The sequence below is a fragment of the Lolium rigidum genome, chromosome 1, assembly GCF_022539505.1.
Source record: "Lolium rigidum isolate FL_2022 chromosome 1, APGP_CSIRO_Lrig_0.1, whole genome shotgun sequence".
NCBI classification, from domain to species: domain Eukaryota; kingdom Viridiplantae; phylum Streptophyta; class Magnoliopsida; order Poales; family Poaceae; genus Lolium; species Lolium rigidum.
Genome location: NC_061508.1, coordinates 360,269,814 through 360,286,549, shown reverse-complemented (window position 1 = coordinate 360,286,549; position 16,736 = coordinate 360,269,814). Strand labels below are relative to the sequence as shown.

The following is a 16,736-nucleotide window of genomic DNA, read 5'->3' as shown; positions in this document are numbered from 1 at the left end:
GCAAGTAGAGGAGCCGCCATTCCCACGTCGTTCTTCACCGCGAGCTGCTACGAGAAGCGTGCTACCTGGCGGCGTGCGGCGGCCACCCCTCCGTCGTGGGCTTCCACGGCATCGCGCGGGACCCGCGCACGGGCGAGTGCAGCCTCGTCCTGGAGCACGTCGGCCCGAGCCTCGCCCACGTCCTGCGCCGACGGGGCAAACCGTTCACGGAGGAGGATACGCGGCGCGTGATGCGGCAGCTGCTGAGAGGCGCCGGGAGGATGCACGATGCCTGCGCACCACCATGCTAGTTGGCAAGACAAGGTCAATATGAGATTAATGTTAAAATGATCAAAAATTCGAGAAATATATTATGCGCCTATGTTCATATGGATCCAAAACAAAAATAGAATTGTACTGGCAACATACAAACCATTACAACTTTATTTGAAATACAACTGCATCTCCAATCCTGGGCACTACATTTGCATAGTAAATATATCTATAATTTTAAATGTAGACATATGTAATAGATCATCTCGACACTCAGTCCAGCTAGTTTCTCTCATGCAAAAGGATTAGGGTCACGGTGAGTGCGTGCTCCCAGCCATAGCTTCAAGCAGTCTTGGTATTGTGGGCATCCCGATCTCAACTCGCCCTTCGAGAATCTGAACTACCTGTCCCATTGTCGGTCGATCAAGCTCATCATCTTGGATGCACCAACATGCAACCTTGCAAGCCAGTTCAGCCTCATCCAGATTGACATTACCATGTAGCATATGATCTACCAAACTTCCAGCATCTCCCTCAAGAAGCTTGCGTGCGGCATGCACGGGGAAAAAAACATCAAGGTTGCCACCACTAGAACTGGAAGTGCACGAGTTCCTCTTTCCAGATATTATTTCCAGCAACACCATCCCGTAGCTATAAACATCTACTTTTGGTGTAATAGCAACACCGGCAATCCATTCAGGTGCAAGGTACCCTACAGTTCCCCTCACTGTAGTTAGTACTCGGCTAAACCCCCTTCCCAAAAGCTTTGCCATGCCGAAGTCTGCAATTTTTGGAATAAATGAATCATCAAGAAGTATGTTTTCTGGCTTAATATCACAGTGTATTATGCAGTCTCTACAACTCTCATGCAAGTAGGCTAGCCCTCTGGCAACTCCTTGTGCTATCTGATACCTTGCAGTTCAATTCAACGGTGTATGATTGATTCGAAATAGATGGACATCAAGAGAGCTATTTGACATGTATTCATAAACAAGCAACCTCTTAGAACCCTCACAACAGAAACCAACAAGCTTAACTAAATTGATGTGTTGGATAGTTCCAATCGAGCTCACTTCTGCTCTGAATTGCTTCTCTCCTTGATAAGCACCGTCAAGCCTCTTCACTGCTACAGCAATTGAGTCATCTATAAACCCTTTGAATACAGCACCAAAACTGCCTTCCCCCAACTTTCCTGTGAATTTATTTGTTGCACGCTGTAAATCACTATATCCAAATGCAATAATTCCATTACAACCTTGAACACCATCCGGTATATGTCCAGAACCCTTCCTTTTATTTCTCCAAATAATTATTAGGGGAATGAGGGCAAATAAGCCTAGAACAGAAACAGCTGTACCAACTGCAACTCCAATAACAATCTCCTTTCTATTGTTTTTTAATCTGTTGAGATCTTTAGCGGAAACACGAAGGTAAAGAGTTTCCCCAGTTGAATTGGTAGTGCCACTACACTGTAGGGCTTTTATGTTGAGCAGTTCATTATGCCAGGTGTAACATCTGCCATTGTTGAAGGAATATGCTGTGCAGGAGCAATTACTCAGGCAAACTTGTTCACACTCGCTCGCGCTTGCAGCAACTTCTACTTCTTGGGCATTCTGGGGCAACTTAACACATGGTACAGGGTAGAACTTGTCTGTGGTTTGTGTTGTGCTTTTGTTGCTAATGCAGTCCAAAGGAGTATTTCTTGAGCACCCAGAGGTTCGATCTTCTAGATCCCAATCCTCAGGGGATGCTATGATGAAGCCCTCCATGCAAGTGCAATGTGGAAACACATTAACATTGCAGATTGTGAAAGGTCCACATATTGCATAGACATCACATTGATCTTTCGGTTGGGAATAGATCACTGTCCAATCCTGTGAACTCTCTGACCAGATGAACAGTTTTGATTGACCCGAGATGTCTAGTACATTACGAGTAACCATAGTTTCATCGACTAAACTAATTTTCATGTACATCTCTTGGTCATTGTGGACAAATGTCGAACAGAAAAGATTGTTGTTGCCTGCCATCTCTGGAACTGAGGCAAAGGATTTGCCGTTCCATAGACCAGTCGACCAGTATGGTATGAAGGAGTTCAATGGTGTAAGCAAGAACTGGTCGGCACCACTGGGGTCTGACGTATCACAGTACACACCGGTAGCTGGGTCAATCAAGTTCTTCCAAGAAACAATACGGCGGTTCAGGCCGGTGACCTTGTCCCATCCTAGTTTCGCCCCAGGGAAAAGTGTATCTGTGGGGTGATCAAAGCTCTGCCACAGAACTTCAGATAAGTTTGAAGAGTTTACTAATATGAGATTGCCACTACTCAACAGCATGACAGTTGTGCTATTTCTTGTGATATTTGCTTCTGTTGACCAGATAATTGATTGAGTGGACTGATTCAACATTACGAGGTTGCCATCTTGGGAGATTGTGAGCTCCAGTGAGGTGGTGTTCTGGATTGGCTTATCTCTATTTGCGACCCATGCAGAAGTAAATTTGGGAACTGTATTGAACCATATGCCAAGGTACCAGTTTGTAATGTCCTGGGATGATTTGCTGCTGTTTGTTTTGAAGAAGCCAAGCGCGTACCTGCCGTTCTTGGAGACGAGCTTGTCGTTGACAGCAAGTGATTGGCCGGATAAGATGGTGTCCGTCATGGCAGAACTTGCTTGGATGAATAGGAAGAGGGGCAGTGTGATATATATGAGGAGATGCATGATTATGAAAAGGGTATGGTGAAATTGCAGATGCAGAGACCGTAGCTATAAGAGATATGCTCAGTGATCTATTTGTAGTCGTAAAAGGCACGGTAGAGTGAAAAGCCAGTCACGAGTGCACAGTGCTCAACAGCCTAACTATTGGGTAGAATCTTATTTCAACCGCAGCAGGGCAACGATGTAGTGCTGTCTTGTTCTGTTAGTTTTTTTCTTTGACAGGCGTGGAAAACTTTTTCTGGACTAGGTTTGTGTGGTGTAAACTGCAGAGGAAAGTGCTGGAAGAAGAAAAAAAGCGTGTGGGCATGAGATCAGGTACGTATTTTGTTTGCGATCACACCTTGACATGTATGCAGAAACTTCAGGCGCTGGCTTGATCTTAAGTTGCCATATTTTTCAGCAAACAAACGTCAGTTGATACAGATCAAGTTAGGTTTTGTTAGCATTACACTTCCCCCTAGAATGTTGTCTTGATCACAGCTGTTAGAGCATCTCCAGCCGCGTCCCCCAAAGCGTCCCCCAAAGGGATTTGGGACGCGCCGGACCAAAAAACCGTTCCAGCCGCGTCCCCCAAAGCTCATTTTTGTCCGGCGCGCCCCGATACGGTGTCCGGCGCCCCGAGCCCGTCCCACAGGGGACGCACCAGGCACGCCGGACACAACGAAAAGCGAGACGGGGAGTGGCGGGGCCGACCCGTCAGCGGTACAGTTAATGTTAACCTAATCGTTGCCTACCTCGCGACGGAAGTTATTCGCGCGCAGTGACACACGGCGTCATCTTTGCCTTAATGGCGACGGAGGGGCAGGCGAGACGCCTCGTCGGTGCTGCGCCGACGAGACGTGTCGCCGGCGTTCGCACGCCACCGCCCGTTCCCGCGCTTTCTTCCCGCCTCTTCTCGCCTGTTCCCGCGCTTTCTTCCCGACGTCGGCGTCTATAAAAGGTCTCCCGGCTCAATGATAGCCAACACACCCCGCTGGCAACAAACACAGCCCTCGTCGCTCCACCGCCGTCTCCTCCACCACCAGTGGCAATGGCGAACCGCCCAGGCGCTGGCCAGTTCCCTCCACCGCCGTCTCCTCCACTTCCACTCCCAGACTCGCAGTTCGGCATCGACGTCGCCGCCCGGGAAGAGCGGTGGCGTGCACACCGTCAGCAGCGGCGGGATGCAATGCAGCAGCAGGCCCGCCAGCAGCGGGAGGCAGCGCAGGCGGCGGATCTAGCGGCGTTCTGCGCCCATGGCCCCGCTGCTGGCGAGGCCGCGGCGGCAGCAGCGTGGCACGAGCAGCAGTGCGCCACCGTTGCGGCGTCTGATGCCTCGACGGGACAAGAGGCGCTACGGTGCCGGTACCGGGAGGAGATGGAGCAGCGGTGGGCTGACGAGCGCCGGCGCCAGCGCGCTGAGCGGGATGCGCTGTACCGAGATCGGCGGGAGTCGATCGAGCGCCGGCGGCGGGAGTCGATCGAGCGCCAGCAGCAGCTGGCGGCGGAGGAGCGTCGGCAGCGGGAGGCGGCGCTGGCGGCGATCCGGGGAGGCGGGCGGACCGGGCTTGGCGGCGGAGGCCGACGTGTTGGCGGCGGCGATGATGGAGGCGCCAACGGATGTGGAGGACGATGCGCCAATGGAGGAGGAGGAGGCCGAGGCGGAGGAGACCGAGGTGGAGGACGACGACGACGAGTTCGAGTGGTCCGACGACGACGGGCCGCACCCGGACGAGACGGCCGATCAGCAACGCGCGCTCGTCGAGTCATTCGAGTCGGAGTAGAACCTCCAGGACGACGCCCGTGCCCGCGAAGAGACGCAGATTCTACGCGCCATCGAGCTCTCTCTCCAGGCGGCGCAGCAGGGGAGGGCGGAGGAGGACGCGCGGCGGGAACGGAGTCGTCGGGCCACCGCCGAACGCAAGGAGAGGAGGCGCGCGCAGGAGGATCTGCGGCGTAGGGGAGGCGACGACGGGGCGGGGCCGTCGAACGCACCGTCGGGCGGTCAGTAGTCTAGGTTTAGATGAAATCTAGCCGTTTTCATTCAAACTTTGTAATATATAATCAAAATTGAATGAAAACCTTTATTTTCGTGCACCAATATTCATTTGGGGGCGGCGTTTGGGGGACGCGGCTGGGGAGCGACGTCCTCCAAAGGCAGCACGAACAAAACACGTCCCCCAAACGCTCAACCCGGCACGGTTGGGGGACGCTTTGGGGGACGCGGCTGGAGATGCTCTTAGTATTCTACTACTATCATGATTTAAGAGGACAACCGCCATTACATTTTTTTGGTTTATCTATGCAAAGGATCGTTGTACCTATTCTCAATAAGTTCATTTTATCCATAGGAATGTCAATTTTTTTTTTTTTTTTTTGAAATGGAGGATGAAAACCCCAAGCCTCTGCATCACAATGATGCACACAGCCTTTTTTTATTATATTATTCAACAAAACCTAACAGGACGAATACAATGATTAACCTCAAACCACCATCCTGGCACATCTACAACAACAATGAAGGGGTGGTTTGGTGTCGGGGCGGCCTTCTCCGGCGGTGGAGCTCCTGGGGGCTCGTCGTCGTCGCGCTCGACTTGCGGGGGCTCGAGGCCCGGCGTGGTGCTCGAGTCCTTCGGCCTCCCGTCGGATCCGTGCTGGCGGCGGATCTGGCGGCTGGAACTCAGGGCTGGGCAAGCTCGGTGGATCCTGTCTGCATCGACGTCGAAGACGGCTGCGGTAAGGTGGAGTAGATGGAGCGGGAGGGCACTCGCCGTGCTCGTTCATCGGCACAAGTTCCGCCGCTGCGCGGCGGACGGGCCTTGCGGCGGTCTTCAACAAGAGAGGTGCTCTCGGTGCGCGGTGAGAAGGGGGACGGCGGCCTTCGTCGTCGACGCCGGAGGAGATGCTGCGGTTTGCTCTGGTTCTGTATCCCCTACGTATGATGTGATGTATTTCGTTTCTGTACTATGTACAATGTACGTGGTATTATGTTGAATATACGTGGGCTTTCAAAAAAAAAAACAATGAAGGGGTGGTCTTGATCGGTGCCATATGCCCCAGCCTCACATCAACCGCATCATTCAAATCCGAGGGCCTCACCAAGCCACCCAACAGCGACAACGCACACCACATGCGCATGCTTCAGAAGCTGCCACCACCATCTTCCGCCAACCCATCTTCAGGAGAGGGATCAAAGCATTGACCTTGCTAGACCTGCCATCGACATTATCACGATGCAAGACGAGGCCACCGCTCTGCACGCTCATCAAGCGTTCGCCACTCAGACCTTGTTGTGCCACGCCGCCGAGTCTCGTTGTCGTCAATGCGGTAGATGGCACGCCACACCACCATGGACAACCACGATGTCGTGCAAGTACAACCCAGAGCAACACAATCTTCAAGATAACACCCCCAACAGGGAAAGTGACGCTCGTCGTCTGACCTTGCACCGCATGGGTTAAATTTTCAAAACTTAAAACATGAATTTTTTAAAAAAATAATTATTCAAACCGGAGGAAATTAAAAACAAGAAAACCGGACGAAAAAACGAAGTAAACTGGGAAAGGACAGTTGCTGGCAGAATAAAAACAGGCAGTCAACGGGCTGGCCCGAAACACCCCACGCCCTGTGCAGCGCTCCAGATAGGGGCTGCATTAGGCTGGCCCGAAACGTGGTGGACTTCAGACTTGGCCCGACGCTGCCCAGGGCCCCACGGAAGAAAAGTCATACGGTCCCGCTCGTCAGACCTGTCCCTAACCTCCATCTCCGCCTCTTCTGTTGCCCCCGGTAACGGCGCCGTCCTCGCCACTCGCCAGCATCAGCGCGCGACGAGAGCCCGCGCACTTCTCCGCTACGCATCGTGCAGACCAGCAGCGGGCTCACTCCCGCTCGCGTAGAATAGACCCAGCTTCAAGCGTCCCCGGGTGCGCCCACGCCTCTCCCGTCGCTGCCACCAGCGCTCCAGCCTTCTGCTTAACACCCAGTGGCTTCATATATTTTCTAGAATTTGAATTAATCGAAAATACTAAATATACCCGGGTTAAATCTACACCCAGTGGCTGACTAGTGGGCCTATGGCCACGTTGGCTACCACATGGCTTTGACCAAGGTCAAAATTGCCAACGTGGCAACCATGGCCACCGCCGGCGCTCAGTCGAGGACGGCCTCGACGTTCTGGACGGCCTCGGCGTTCTGGCGAGCACGAGACAACGCGGCCAAGCGCATTCAACGCGCGTGAGTGCGGTGAACATTATAGTGGCGGCGCCGCTGGAAAACGGTCACCGGAGCTTGCTCGCCGGCGAGGTGCTGCGGCGGCGCTCACGGGTCTACGGCGCTAGCACTATAGAGGGCGCTAGGAGGAGGGCTAGGATGCGTTGGGGAATCAGTAGCTCACCGCGAGCATGATGGAGGCGACGGCAGGGTCGGAAGAGCTCCTGGTCGTCAGAATCGTCGGCTCCCGTCGTCGGAGAAGACGAGGTCGACGACGACGCTCTGGGAGGCTGCGGCCCGATTCCTCTTGCAGGATGAGCAAGTCGAGGATGGCGCTCACAATGGCGTCCATGGCGAGGCGTGGGGAGGCTCCGAACGGCGGCGATGAAGGTGGCCGGGGTGAGTTAGGGTTTCAGTTTGGGGCAAAATTGGAGCAGAGAAAGGAAGAAGTCAAAGCTAGGGTTGTCCAGGGTCTTTATAGGGCTCGGGAGCGTGCCTTGTCATGCATTTAGACGAGGAGGAGTCGACAGCAGCCAGAAGAAGCCGAGCACGGCTTCGTGCTATCCTCCATGTGTGGAGAAAGGATGAGGATGACCTCCTCTCCGATATTTAGATGAAGGGGTACATGGGCTGCTTGGTGGGCTGGTCATGGGCTGCTGCTGGGATCCTGTGCTGGGCTGACTCGGCCAGGTGAGGTCCAGGTAAGCCCTTCTCCTCTCTTTTCTTTTTCCATCTATTTTCTATTTTCTTTTTCCTATTTTCTATTTTGTTGATTCAAATTCTGTTTGAATTCAATCATGTTTTGTAAAACTTTATTGTTTGAATTCTAATGTAATTCACCCAAGACACTTTAAAGATTATTGTTGTGTATTATAAAATTTAATATGAATACTAAAACATTGATTTATTAATTACTATTGGGATTTGAATTAAATATCCATATAGGCATGAATTTGAATATTATCTTTGGAAATATTCAAATTATTTTCCAAATGATAGTTTTCTTACTTAGTGATATGTAGAGTTTTATTTGGTATTACCTTGCAAGAAACAATTTCAAAGTAATATTTATTTATGGATTTCTAATAAGAAAGTGATTTAATGGCATGATTTCATGTGCTAAAATATCTCTAAAGACTTGATCTCTTATTTGAGAATTTGGCTTCTTGCATATGATTTTATGTGAGCATCTATTTGTTGAAGTCTTGTAATTTTTATTATAACCCTATTTCAAAATTAGCACTAGTGTTATATTTTAATAACACCTTGAAATACCTAGAGTGGATATTACTCTTATAATGGTTTGGTCTTGGTTATAAGGATAAGTGGTTGATCACCACACATGGGTTTAATTATAGGATTTAGTACTAGGTGTTTCTTATGTTCCCAAAATTATGCATAAGCTTTAACTAGTGAGCAATTCTAGGGTTCTAATTATATTCACCTAATGGCATATGGTTTGGAACTCAAATGTGAACTAGGTTTATAGTTGTGATCACCCAAGTGTTACACAAACTCATATTGAGGTATGGTTTAGGGTTTTACTTGTGATCATCAAATAATTCACAAGTTAGTTTGAGATATGGGTATAGGTTCTATATGTGATTTAACACCATATTACCTTGGCTAGGGTGATACGTCTCCGACGTATCGATAATTTCTTATGTTCCATGCCACATTATTGATGATATCTACATGTTTTATGCACACTTTATGTCATATTTATGCATTTTCTGGAACTAACCTATTAACGAGATGCCGAAGAGCCGATTGTCTGTTTCTGCTGTTTTTGGTTTCAGAAATCCTAGTAAGGAAATATTCTCGGAATTGGACGAAATCAACGCCCAAGGGCCTATTTTGCCACGAAGCTTCCGGAAGACCGGAGAGTCAACGAGTGGGGCCACGAGGTGGCCAGGAGGTAGGCGGCGCGGCCCCACCCTTGGCCGCGCCGACCTGTCTCCCGGGCCCCTCGTGACGCCCCCGACCTACCCTTCCGCCTACAAATAGCCTTCGTCGCGAAACCCCCAGCATCGAGGGCCACGATACGGAAAACCTTCCGGAGACGCCGCCGCCGCCAATCCCATCTCGGGGGATTCAGAGATCGCCTCCGCACCTCCGCCGGAGAGGGAAATCATCTCCCGGAGGACTCTACACCGCCATGGTCGCCTCCGGAGTGATGTGTGAGTAGTCTACCCCTGGACTATGGGTCCATAGCAGTAGCTAGATGGTTGTCTTCTCCTCATTGTGCTTAATTGTCGGGTCTTGTGAGCTGCCGAACATGATCAAGATCATCTATCTCGTAATGCTATATGTTGTGTTTGTTGGGATCCGATGAATAGAGAATACCATGTTATGTTGATTATCAATTTATATCTATGTGTTGTTTATGATCTTGCATGCTCTCCGTTATTAGTAGAGGCTCTAGCCAAGTTTTTGCTAGTAACTCCAAGAGGGGGTATTTATGCTCGATAGTGGGTTCATGTCTCCGTGAATCTGGGAGTGACTGAAACCTCTAAGGTTATGGATGTCGTCGTTGCCACTAGGGATAAAACATTGATGCTATGTCCGAGGATGTAGTTATTGATTACATTACGCGCAATACTTAATGCAATTGTCCGTTGTTAGCAACTTAATACTCGGAAGGGGTTCGGATGATAACCTGAAGGTGGACTTTTTAGGCATAGATGCATGCTGGATAGCGGTCTATGTACTTTGTCGTAATGCCCAATTAAATCTCACTATACTCATTATAATATGTATGTGCATGGTCATGCCCTCTTTATTTGTCAATTGCCCAACTGTAATTTGTTCACCCAACATGCTATTTATCTTATGGGAGAGACACCTCTAGTGAACTGTGGACCCCGGTCCAATTCTCTATACTGAAATACAATTTGCTGCAATTGTTCTACTGTTTTCTGCAAACAATCATCTTCCACACTATACATCTAATCCTTTGTTACAGCAAGCCGGTGAGATTGACAACCTCGCTGTTTCGTTGGGGCAAAGTACTTGGTTTGTGTTGTGCGGGTTCCACGTTGGCGCTCGAATCCTCGGTGTTGCGCCGCACTACATCTCGCCGCCATCAACCTTCACGTGCTTCTTGACTCCTACTGGTTCGATAAACCTTGGTTTCTTATCGAGGGAAACTTGCCGCTGTGCGCATCACACCTTCCTCTTGGGGTTCCCAACGGACGCGTGTCGAACGGAAAGACAATACGTCAACCACGCGCATCAAGCAAATTTCTGGCGTCGTTGCCGGGGAGATCAAGACACGCTGCAAGGGGAGTCTCCACATCCCAATCTCTTTACTTTGTTTTTGTCTTGCTTAGTTTTATTTTCTACTTTGTTTGCTGCACTAAATTAAAATACAAAAAAAATAGTTGCTAGTTTTACTTTATTTGCTATCTTGTTTGCTATATCAAAAACACAAAAAAATTAGTTACTTGCATTTACTTTATCTAGTTTGTTTTATTTACTACTGCTAAAATGGGTACTCCTGAAAATACTAAGTTGTGTGACTTCACAACCGCAAATAATAATGATTTCTTATGCACACCTATTGCTCCACCTGCTACTACAGCAGAATTCTTTGAAATTAAACCTGCTTTACTAAATCTTGTTATGCGAGAGCAATTTTCTGGTGTTAGTTCTGATGATGCTGCTGCCCATCTCAATAATGTTGTTGAATTGTGTGAAATGCAAAAGTATAAAGACGTAGATGGTGACATTATAAAATTAAAATTGTTTCCTTTCTCATTAAGAGGAAGAGCTAAAGATTGGTTGCTATCTCTCGCCTAAGAATAGTATTGATTCATGGACTAAATGCAAGGATGCTTTTATTGGTAGATATTATCCCCCGCTAAAATTATATCTTTGAGGAGTAGCATAATGAATTTTAAACAATTGGATACTGAGCATGTTGCACAAGCATGGGAAAGAATGAAATCTTTGGTTAAAAATTGCCTAACCCATGGACTGACTACTTGGATGATCATCCAAACCTTTTATGCGAGACTGAATTTTTCTTCGCGGAACCTATTGGATTCAGCTGCTGGAGGTACCTTTATGTCCATCACTCTTGGCGAAGCAACAAAGCTTCTTGATAATGTGATGATCAATTACTCTGAATGGCACACGGAAAGAGCTCCACAAGGTAAAAAGGTAAATTCTGTCGAAGAAACCTCTTCCTTGAGTGATAAGATTGATGCTATTATGTCTATGCTTGTGAATGATAGGCCTAATGTTGATCCTAATAATGTTCCGTTAGCGTCATTGGGTGCTCAAAAAGAACATGTTGATGTAAACCTCATTAAAAATAATAATTTCAACAACAATGCTTACCGGAACAATTCTAGTAACAACTATAGGCCATATCCTTATAATAATGGCAACGGCTATGGTAATTCTTATGGGAATTCTTACAACAATAATAGGAACACACCCCCTGGATTTGAAGCCATGCTTAAAGAATTTATTAGTACACAAACTGCTTTTAACAAATCTGTTGAAGAAAAGCTTGGGAAAATTGATAAACTTACTTCTAAAGTCGATAGTCTTGCTGCTGATGTTGATCTTTTGAAATCGAAAGTTATGCCTAATGAAAATCTTAATAATAAAATTGTTACTACAGCAAATGCCATCCAAGTTAGAATTAATGAGAATATAAGATTGATGGCCGAATTGCGTGCTAGGTGGGAGAAAGAAGAAAATGAAAAAGAAGATAATATAGCTAAAGTTTGGACTATTACCACCACTAGCAATGCTAATGCTACACAAGTTGCTGCGCCTCCTACTAATAATAATAAAAGAATTGGTGTTAGCAATGTTTCCACTTCTAACGCAAAGCGCGAAAAACTGCCTGAAACTGCTAAAACTGCTGAAACTGCCTGTGATAAAACTGCTGAAATTTTTTCCAACATTGGGGATGATGATCCCATTGCTTTAGATTATAATGGTTTGGATTTTGATGATTGCCACATCTCTGAAGTTATAAAGTTCTTACAAAAACTTGCTAAAAGTCCTAATGCTAGTGCTATAAATTTGGCTTTCACGAAACATATTACAAATGCTCTCATAAAAGCTAGAGAAGAGAAACTAGAACGCGAAGCTTCTATTCCTAGGAAGCTAGAGGATGGTTGGGAGCCCATCATTAAGATGAAGGTCAATGACTTTGATTGTAATGCTTAATGTGATCTTGGTGCAAGTATTTCGTTATGCCTAAGAAAATTTATAATATGCTTGACTTGCCACCATTGAAAAATTGTTATTTGGATGTTAATCTTGCTCGATCATTCTACAAAGAAACCTTTGGGGAAAGTTGATAATGTTCGCATTACCGTTAACAATAATCTTGTCCCCGTTGATTTTGTTGTCTTGGATATTGAATGCAATGCATCTTGTCCCATTATATTGGGAAGACCTTTTCTTCCAACTGTTGGTGCTATCATTGATATGAAGGAAGGTAATATTAAATATCAATTTCTCTCAAGAAAGGTATGGAACACTTCCCTAGAAAGAGAATGAAGTTACCTTATGATTCTATTATTAGAACAAATTATGATGTTGACACTTCGTCTCTTGATAATACTTGATACACACTTTCTGCGCCTAGCTGAAAGGCGTTAAAGAAAAGCGCTTATGGGAGACAACCCATGTTTTTACTACAGTACCTTTGTTTTATATTTGAGTCTTGGAAGTTGTTTACTACTGTAGCAACCTCTCCTTATCTTAGTTTTGTGTTTTGTTATGCCAAGTAAAGTCGTTGATAGTAAGGTTCATACTAGATTTGGATTACTGCGCAGAAACAGATTTCTTTGCTGTCACGAATCGGGGCCTAATTCTCTGTAGGTAACTCAGAAAATTAAGCCAATTTACGTGAGTGATCCTCAGATATGTACGCAACTTTCATTCAATTTGAACATTTTCATTTGAGCAAGTCTGGTGCCTCAATAAAATTCGTCATTACGAACTGTTCTATTTTGACAGATTCTGCCTTTTATTTCGCATTGCCTGTTTTGTTATGTTCGATGGATATTTCGATTCCATTGACTTTCAGTAGCTTTGTGCAATGTCCAGAAGTGTTAAGAATGATTATGTCACCTCTGAACATGTATATTTTGATTGTGCACTAACTCTCTAATGAGTTGTTTTGAGTTTGGTGTGGAGGAAGTTTTCAAGGATCAAGAGAGGGAGATGATACAACATGATCAAGGAGAGTGAAAGCTCTAAGCTTGGGGATGCCCCGGTGGTTCACCCCTGCATATATCAAGAAGACTCAAGCGTCTAAGCTTGGGGATGCCCAAGGCATCCCCTTCTTCATCGACAATATTATCAGGTTCCTCCCCTGAAACTATATTTTTATTCCATCACATCTTATGTGCTTTGCTTGGAGCGTCGGTTTGTTTTTGTTTTTGTTTGGTTTGAATAAAATAGATCCTAGCATTCTTTGTGTGGGAGATAGACACGCTCCGCTGTAGCATATGGACAAATATGTCCTTAGGCTTTACTCATAATATTCATGGCGAAGTTTCTTCTTCGTTAAATTGTTATATGGTTGGAATTGGAAAATGCTACATGTAGTAATTGCTAAAATGTCTTCGATAATGTGATACTTGGCAATTGTTGTGCTCATGATTAAGCTCTTGCATCATATACTTTGCACCTATTAATGAAGAAATACATAGAGCATGCTAAAATTTGGTTTGCATATTTGGTCTCTCTAAGGTCTAGATAATTTCTAGTATTGAGTTTGAACAACAAGGAAGACGGTGTAGAGTCTTATAATGTTTATAATATGTCTTTTATGTGAGTTTTGATGCACCGGTTCATTGTTGTGTTTGTTTCAAATAACCTTGCTAGCCTAAACCTTGTATCGAGAGGGAATACTTCTCATGCATCCAAAATACTTGAGCCAACCACTATGCCATTTGTGTCCACCATACCTACCTACTACATGGTATTTCTCCGCCATTCCAAAGTAAATTGCTTGAGTGCTACCTTTAAATTTCTATCCTCTACCTTTACAATATATAGCTCATGGGACAAATAGCTTAAAAACTATTGTGGTATTGAATATGTACTTATGCACTTTATCTCTTATTAAGTTGCTTGTTGTGCGATAACCATGTTCCTGGGGACGCCATCAACTACTCTTTGTTGAATATCATGTGAGTTGCTATGCATGTTCGTCTTGTCTGGAGTAAGGGAGATTTACCACCTTTATGGTTAGAGCATGCATATTGTTAGAGAAGAACATTGGGCCGCTAACTAAAGCCATGATCCATGGTGGAAGTTTCAGTTTTGGACAAACATCCTCAATCTTATATGAGAAAATTAATTGTTGCTACATGCTTATGCATAAAAGAGGAGTCCATTAATAGTTGTCTATGTTGTCCCGGTACGGATGTCTAAGTTGAGAATAATCAATAGCGAGAAATCCAATGCGAGCTTTCTCCTTAGACCTTTGTACAGGCGGCATAGAGGTACCCCTTTGTGACACTTGGTTAAAACATGTGCATTGCGATAATCCCGGTAATTCAAGCTAATTAGGACAAGGTGCGGGCACTATTAGTATACTATGCATGAGGCTTGCAACTTGTAAGATATAATTTACATAACACATATGCTTTATTACTACCGTTGACAAAATTATTTCTTGTTTTCAAAATCAAAGCTCTAGCACAAATATAGCAATCGATGCTTTCCTCTTTGAAGGACCATTCTTTTACTTTTATTGTTGAGTCAGTTCACCTATCTCTCTCCACCTCAAGAAGCAAACACTTGTGTGAACTGTGCATTGATTCCTACATACTTGCATATTGCACTTGTTATATTACTTTACATTGACAATATCCATGAGATATACATGTTATAAGTTGAAAGCAACCGCTGAAACTTCATCTTCTTTTGTGTTGCTTCAATACCTCTACTATGAATTATTGCTTTATGCGTTAACTCTTATGCAAGACTTATTGATGCTTGTCTTGAAGTACTATTCATGAAAAGTCTTTGCTTTTATGATTCCTTTGTTTACTCATGTCATATACATTGTTTTGATCGCTGCATTCATTACATATGCTTACAATAGTATGATCAAGGTTATGATGACATGTCACTCCAGAAATTATCTTTGTTTATCGTTTACCTGCTCGGGACGAATAGAAACTAAGCTTGGGGATGCTGATACGTCTCCGACGTATCGATAATTTCTTATGTTCCATGCCACATTATTGATGATATCTACATGTTTTATGCACACTTTATGTCATATTTATGCATTTTCTGGAACTAACCTATTAACGAGATGCCGAAGAGCCGATTCTGTCGTTTTCTGCTGTTTTTGGTTTCAGAAATCCTAGTAAGGAAATATTCTCGGAATTGGACGAAATCAACGCCCAGGGGCCTATTTTGCCACGAAGCTTCCAGAAGACCGGAGAGTCAACGGAGTGAGGCCACGAGGTGGCCAGGAGGTAGGGCGGCGCGGCCCCACCCTTGGCCGCGCCGACCGTCTCCTCGGGCCCCTCGTGACGCCCCCGACCTACCCTTCCGCCTACAAATAGCCTTCGTCGCGAAACCCCCGCACCGAGGGCCACGATACGGAAAACCTTCCGGAGACGCCACCGCCGCCAATCCCATCTCGGGGATTCAGAGATCGCCTCCGGCACCCTGCCGGAGAGGGGAATCATCTCCCGGAGGACTCTACACCGCCATGGTCGCCTCCGGAGTGATGTGTGAGTAGTCTACCCCTGGACTATGGGTCCATAGCAGTAGCTAGATGGTTGTCTTCTCCTCATTTTGCTTAATTGTCGGGTCTTGTGAGCTGCCGAACATGATCAAGATCATCTATCTGTAATGCTATATGTTGTGTTTGTTGGGATCCGATGAATAGAGAATACCATGTTATGTTGATTATCAATTTATATCTATGTGTTGTTTATGATCTTGCATGCTCTCCGTTATTAGTAGAGGCTCGGCCAAGTTTTTGCTAGTAACTCCAAGAGGGGGTATTTATGCTCGATAGTGGGTTCATGTCTCCGTGAATGCGGGGAGTGACGGAAACCTCTAAGGTTATGGATGTGTTGTTGCCACTAGGGATAAAACATTGATGCTATGTCCGAGGATGTAGTTATTGATTACATTACGTGCAATACTTAATGCAATTGTCTCGTTGTTAGCAACTTAATACTGGAAGGGGTTCGGATGATAACCCGAAGGTGGACTTTTTAGGCATAGATGCATGCTGGATAGCGGTCTATGTACTTTATCGTAATGCCCAATTAAATCTCACTATACTCATCATAATATGTATGTGCATGGTCATGCCCTCTTTATTTGTCAATTGCCCAACTGTAATTTGTTCACCCAACATGCTATTTATCTTATGGGAGAGACACCTCTAGTGAACTGTGGACCGCGGTCCAATTCTCTATACTGAAATACAATCTGCTGCAATTGTTCTACTGTTTTCTGCAAACAATCATCATCAACACTATACATCTAATCCTTTGTTACAGCAAGCCGGTGAGATTGACAACCTCGCTGTTTCGTTGGGGCAAAGTACTTGGTTTGTGTTGTGCA

The 16,736-nt window shown here is 45.8% G+C and overlaps 1 protein-coding gene across 1 annotated transcript; it reads right to left on the bottom strand.

Moving 5' to 3' along the window:
* Positions 1 to 563: 563 nt before the first annotated feature.
* LOC124665931 (G-type lectin S-receptor-like serine/threonine-protein kinase At2g19130) lies at positions 564 to 2,912 on the bottom strand. The gene is made up of 2 exons (XM_047203290.1): positions 1,322 to 2,912; positions 564 to 1,168 (listed from the first exon to the last, which is right to left on the bottom strand). The coding sequence occupies exons 1-2, from the start codon at positions 2,910 to 2,912 to the stop codon at positions 564 to 566; spliced, it is 2,196 nt and encodes a 731-aa protein (XP_047059246.1).
* Between the last annotated feature and the right edge of the window lie 13,824 nt (positions 2,913 to 16,736).

What these genes read in the sequence shown, in the direction of transcription:
- LOC124665931 (XM_047203290.1), bottom strand. Translation starts at nt 2,912, where the DNA reads ATGACGGACACCATCTTATCCGGCCAATCACTTGCTGTCAACGACAAG. An exon ending in GCAATTCAGAGCAGAAGTGA is followed by an intron (nt 1,169 to 1,321) that starts GCTCGATTGGAA and finishes TGAATTGAACTG; the next exon opens with CAAGGTATCAGATAGCACAA.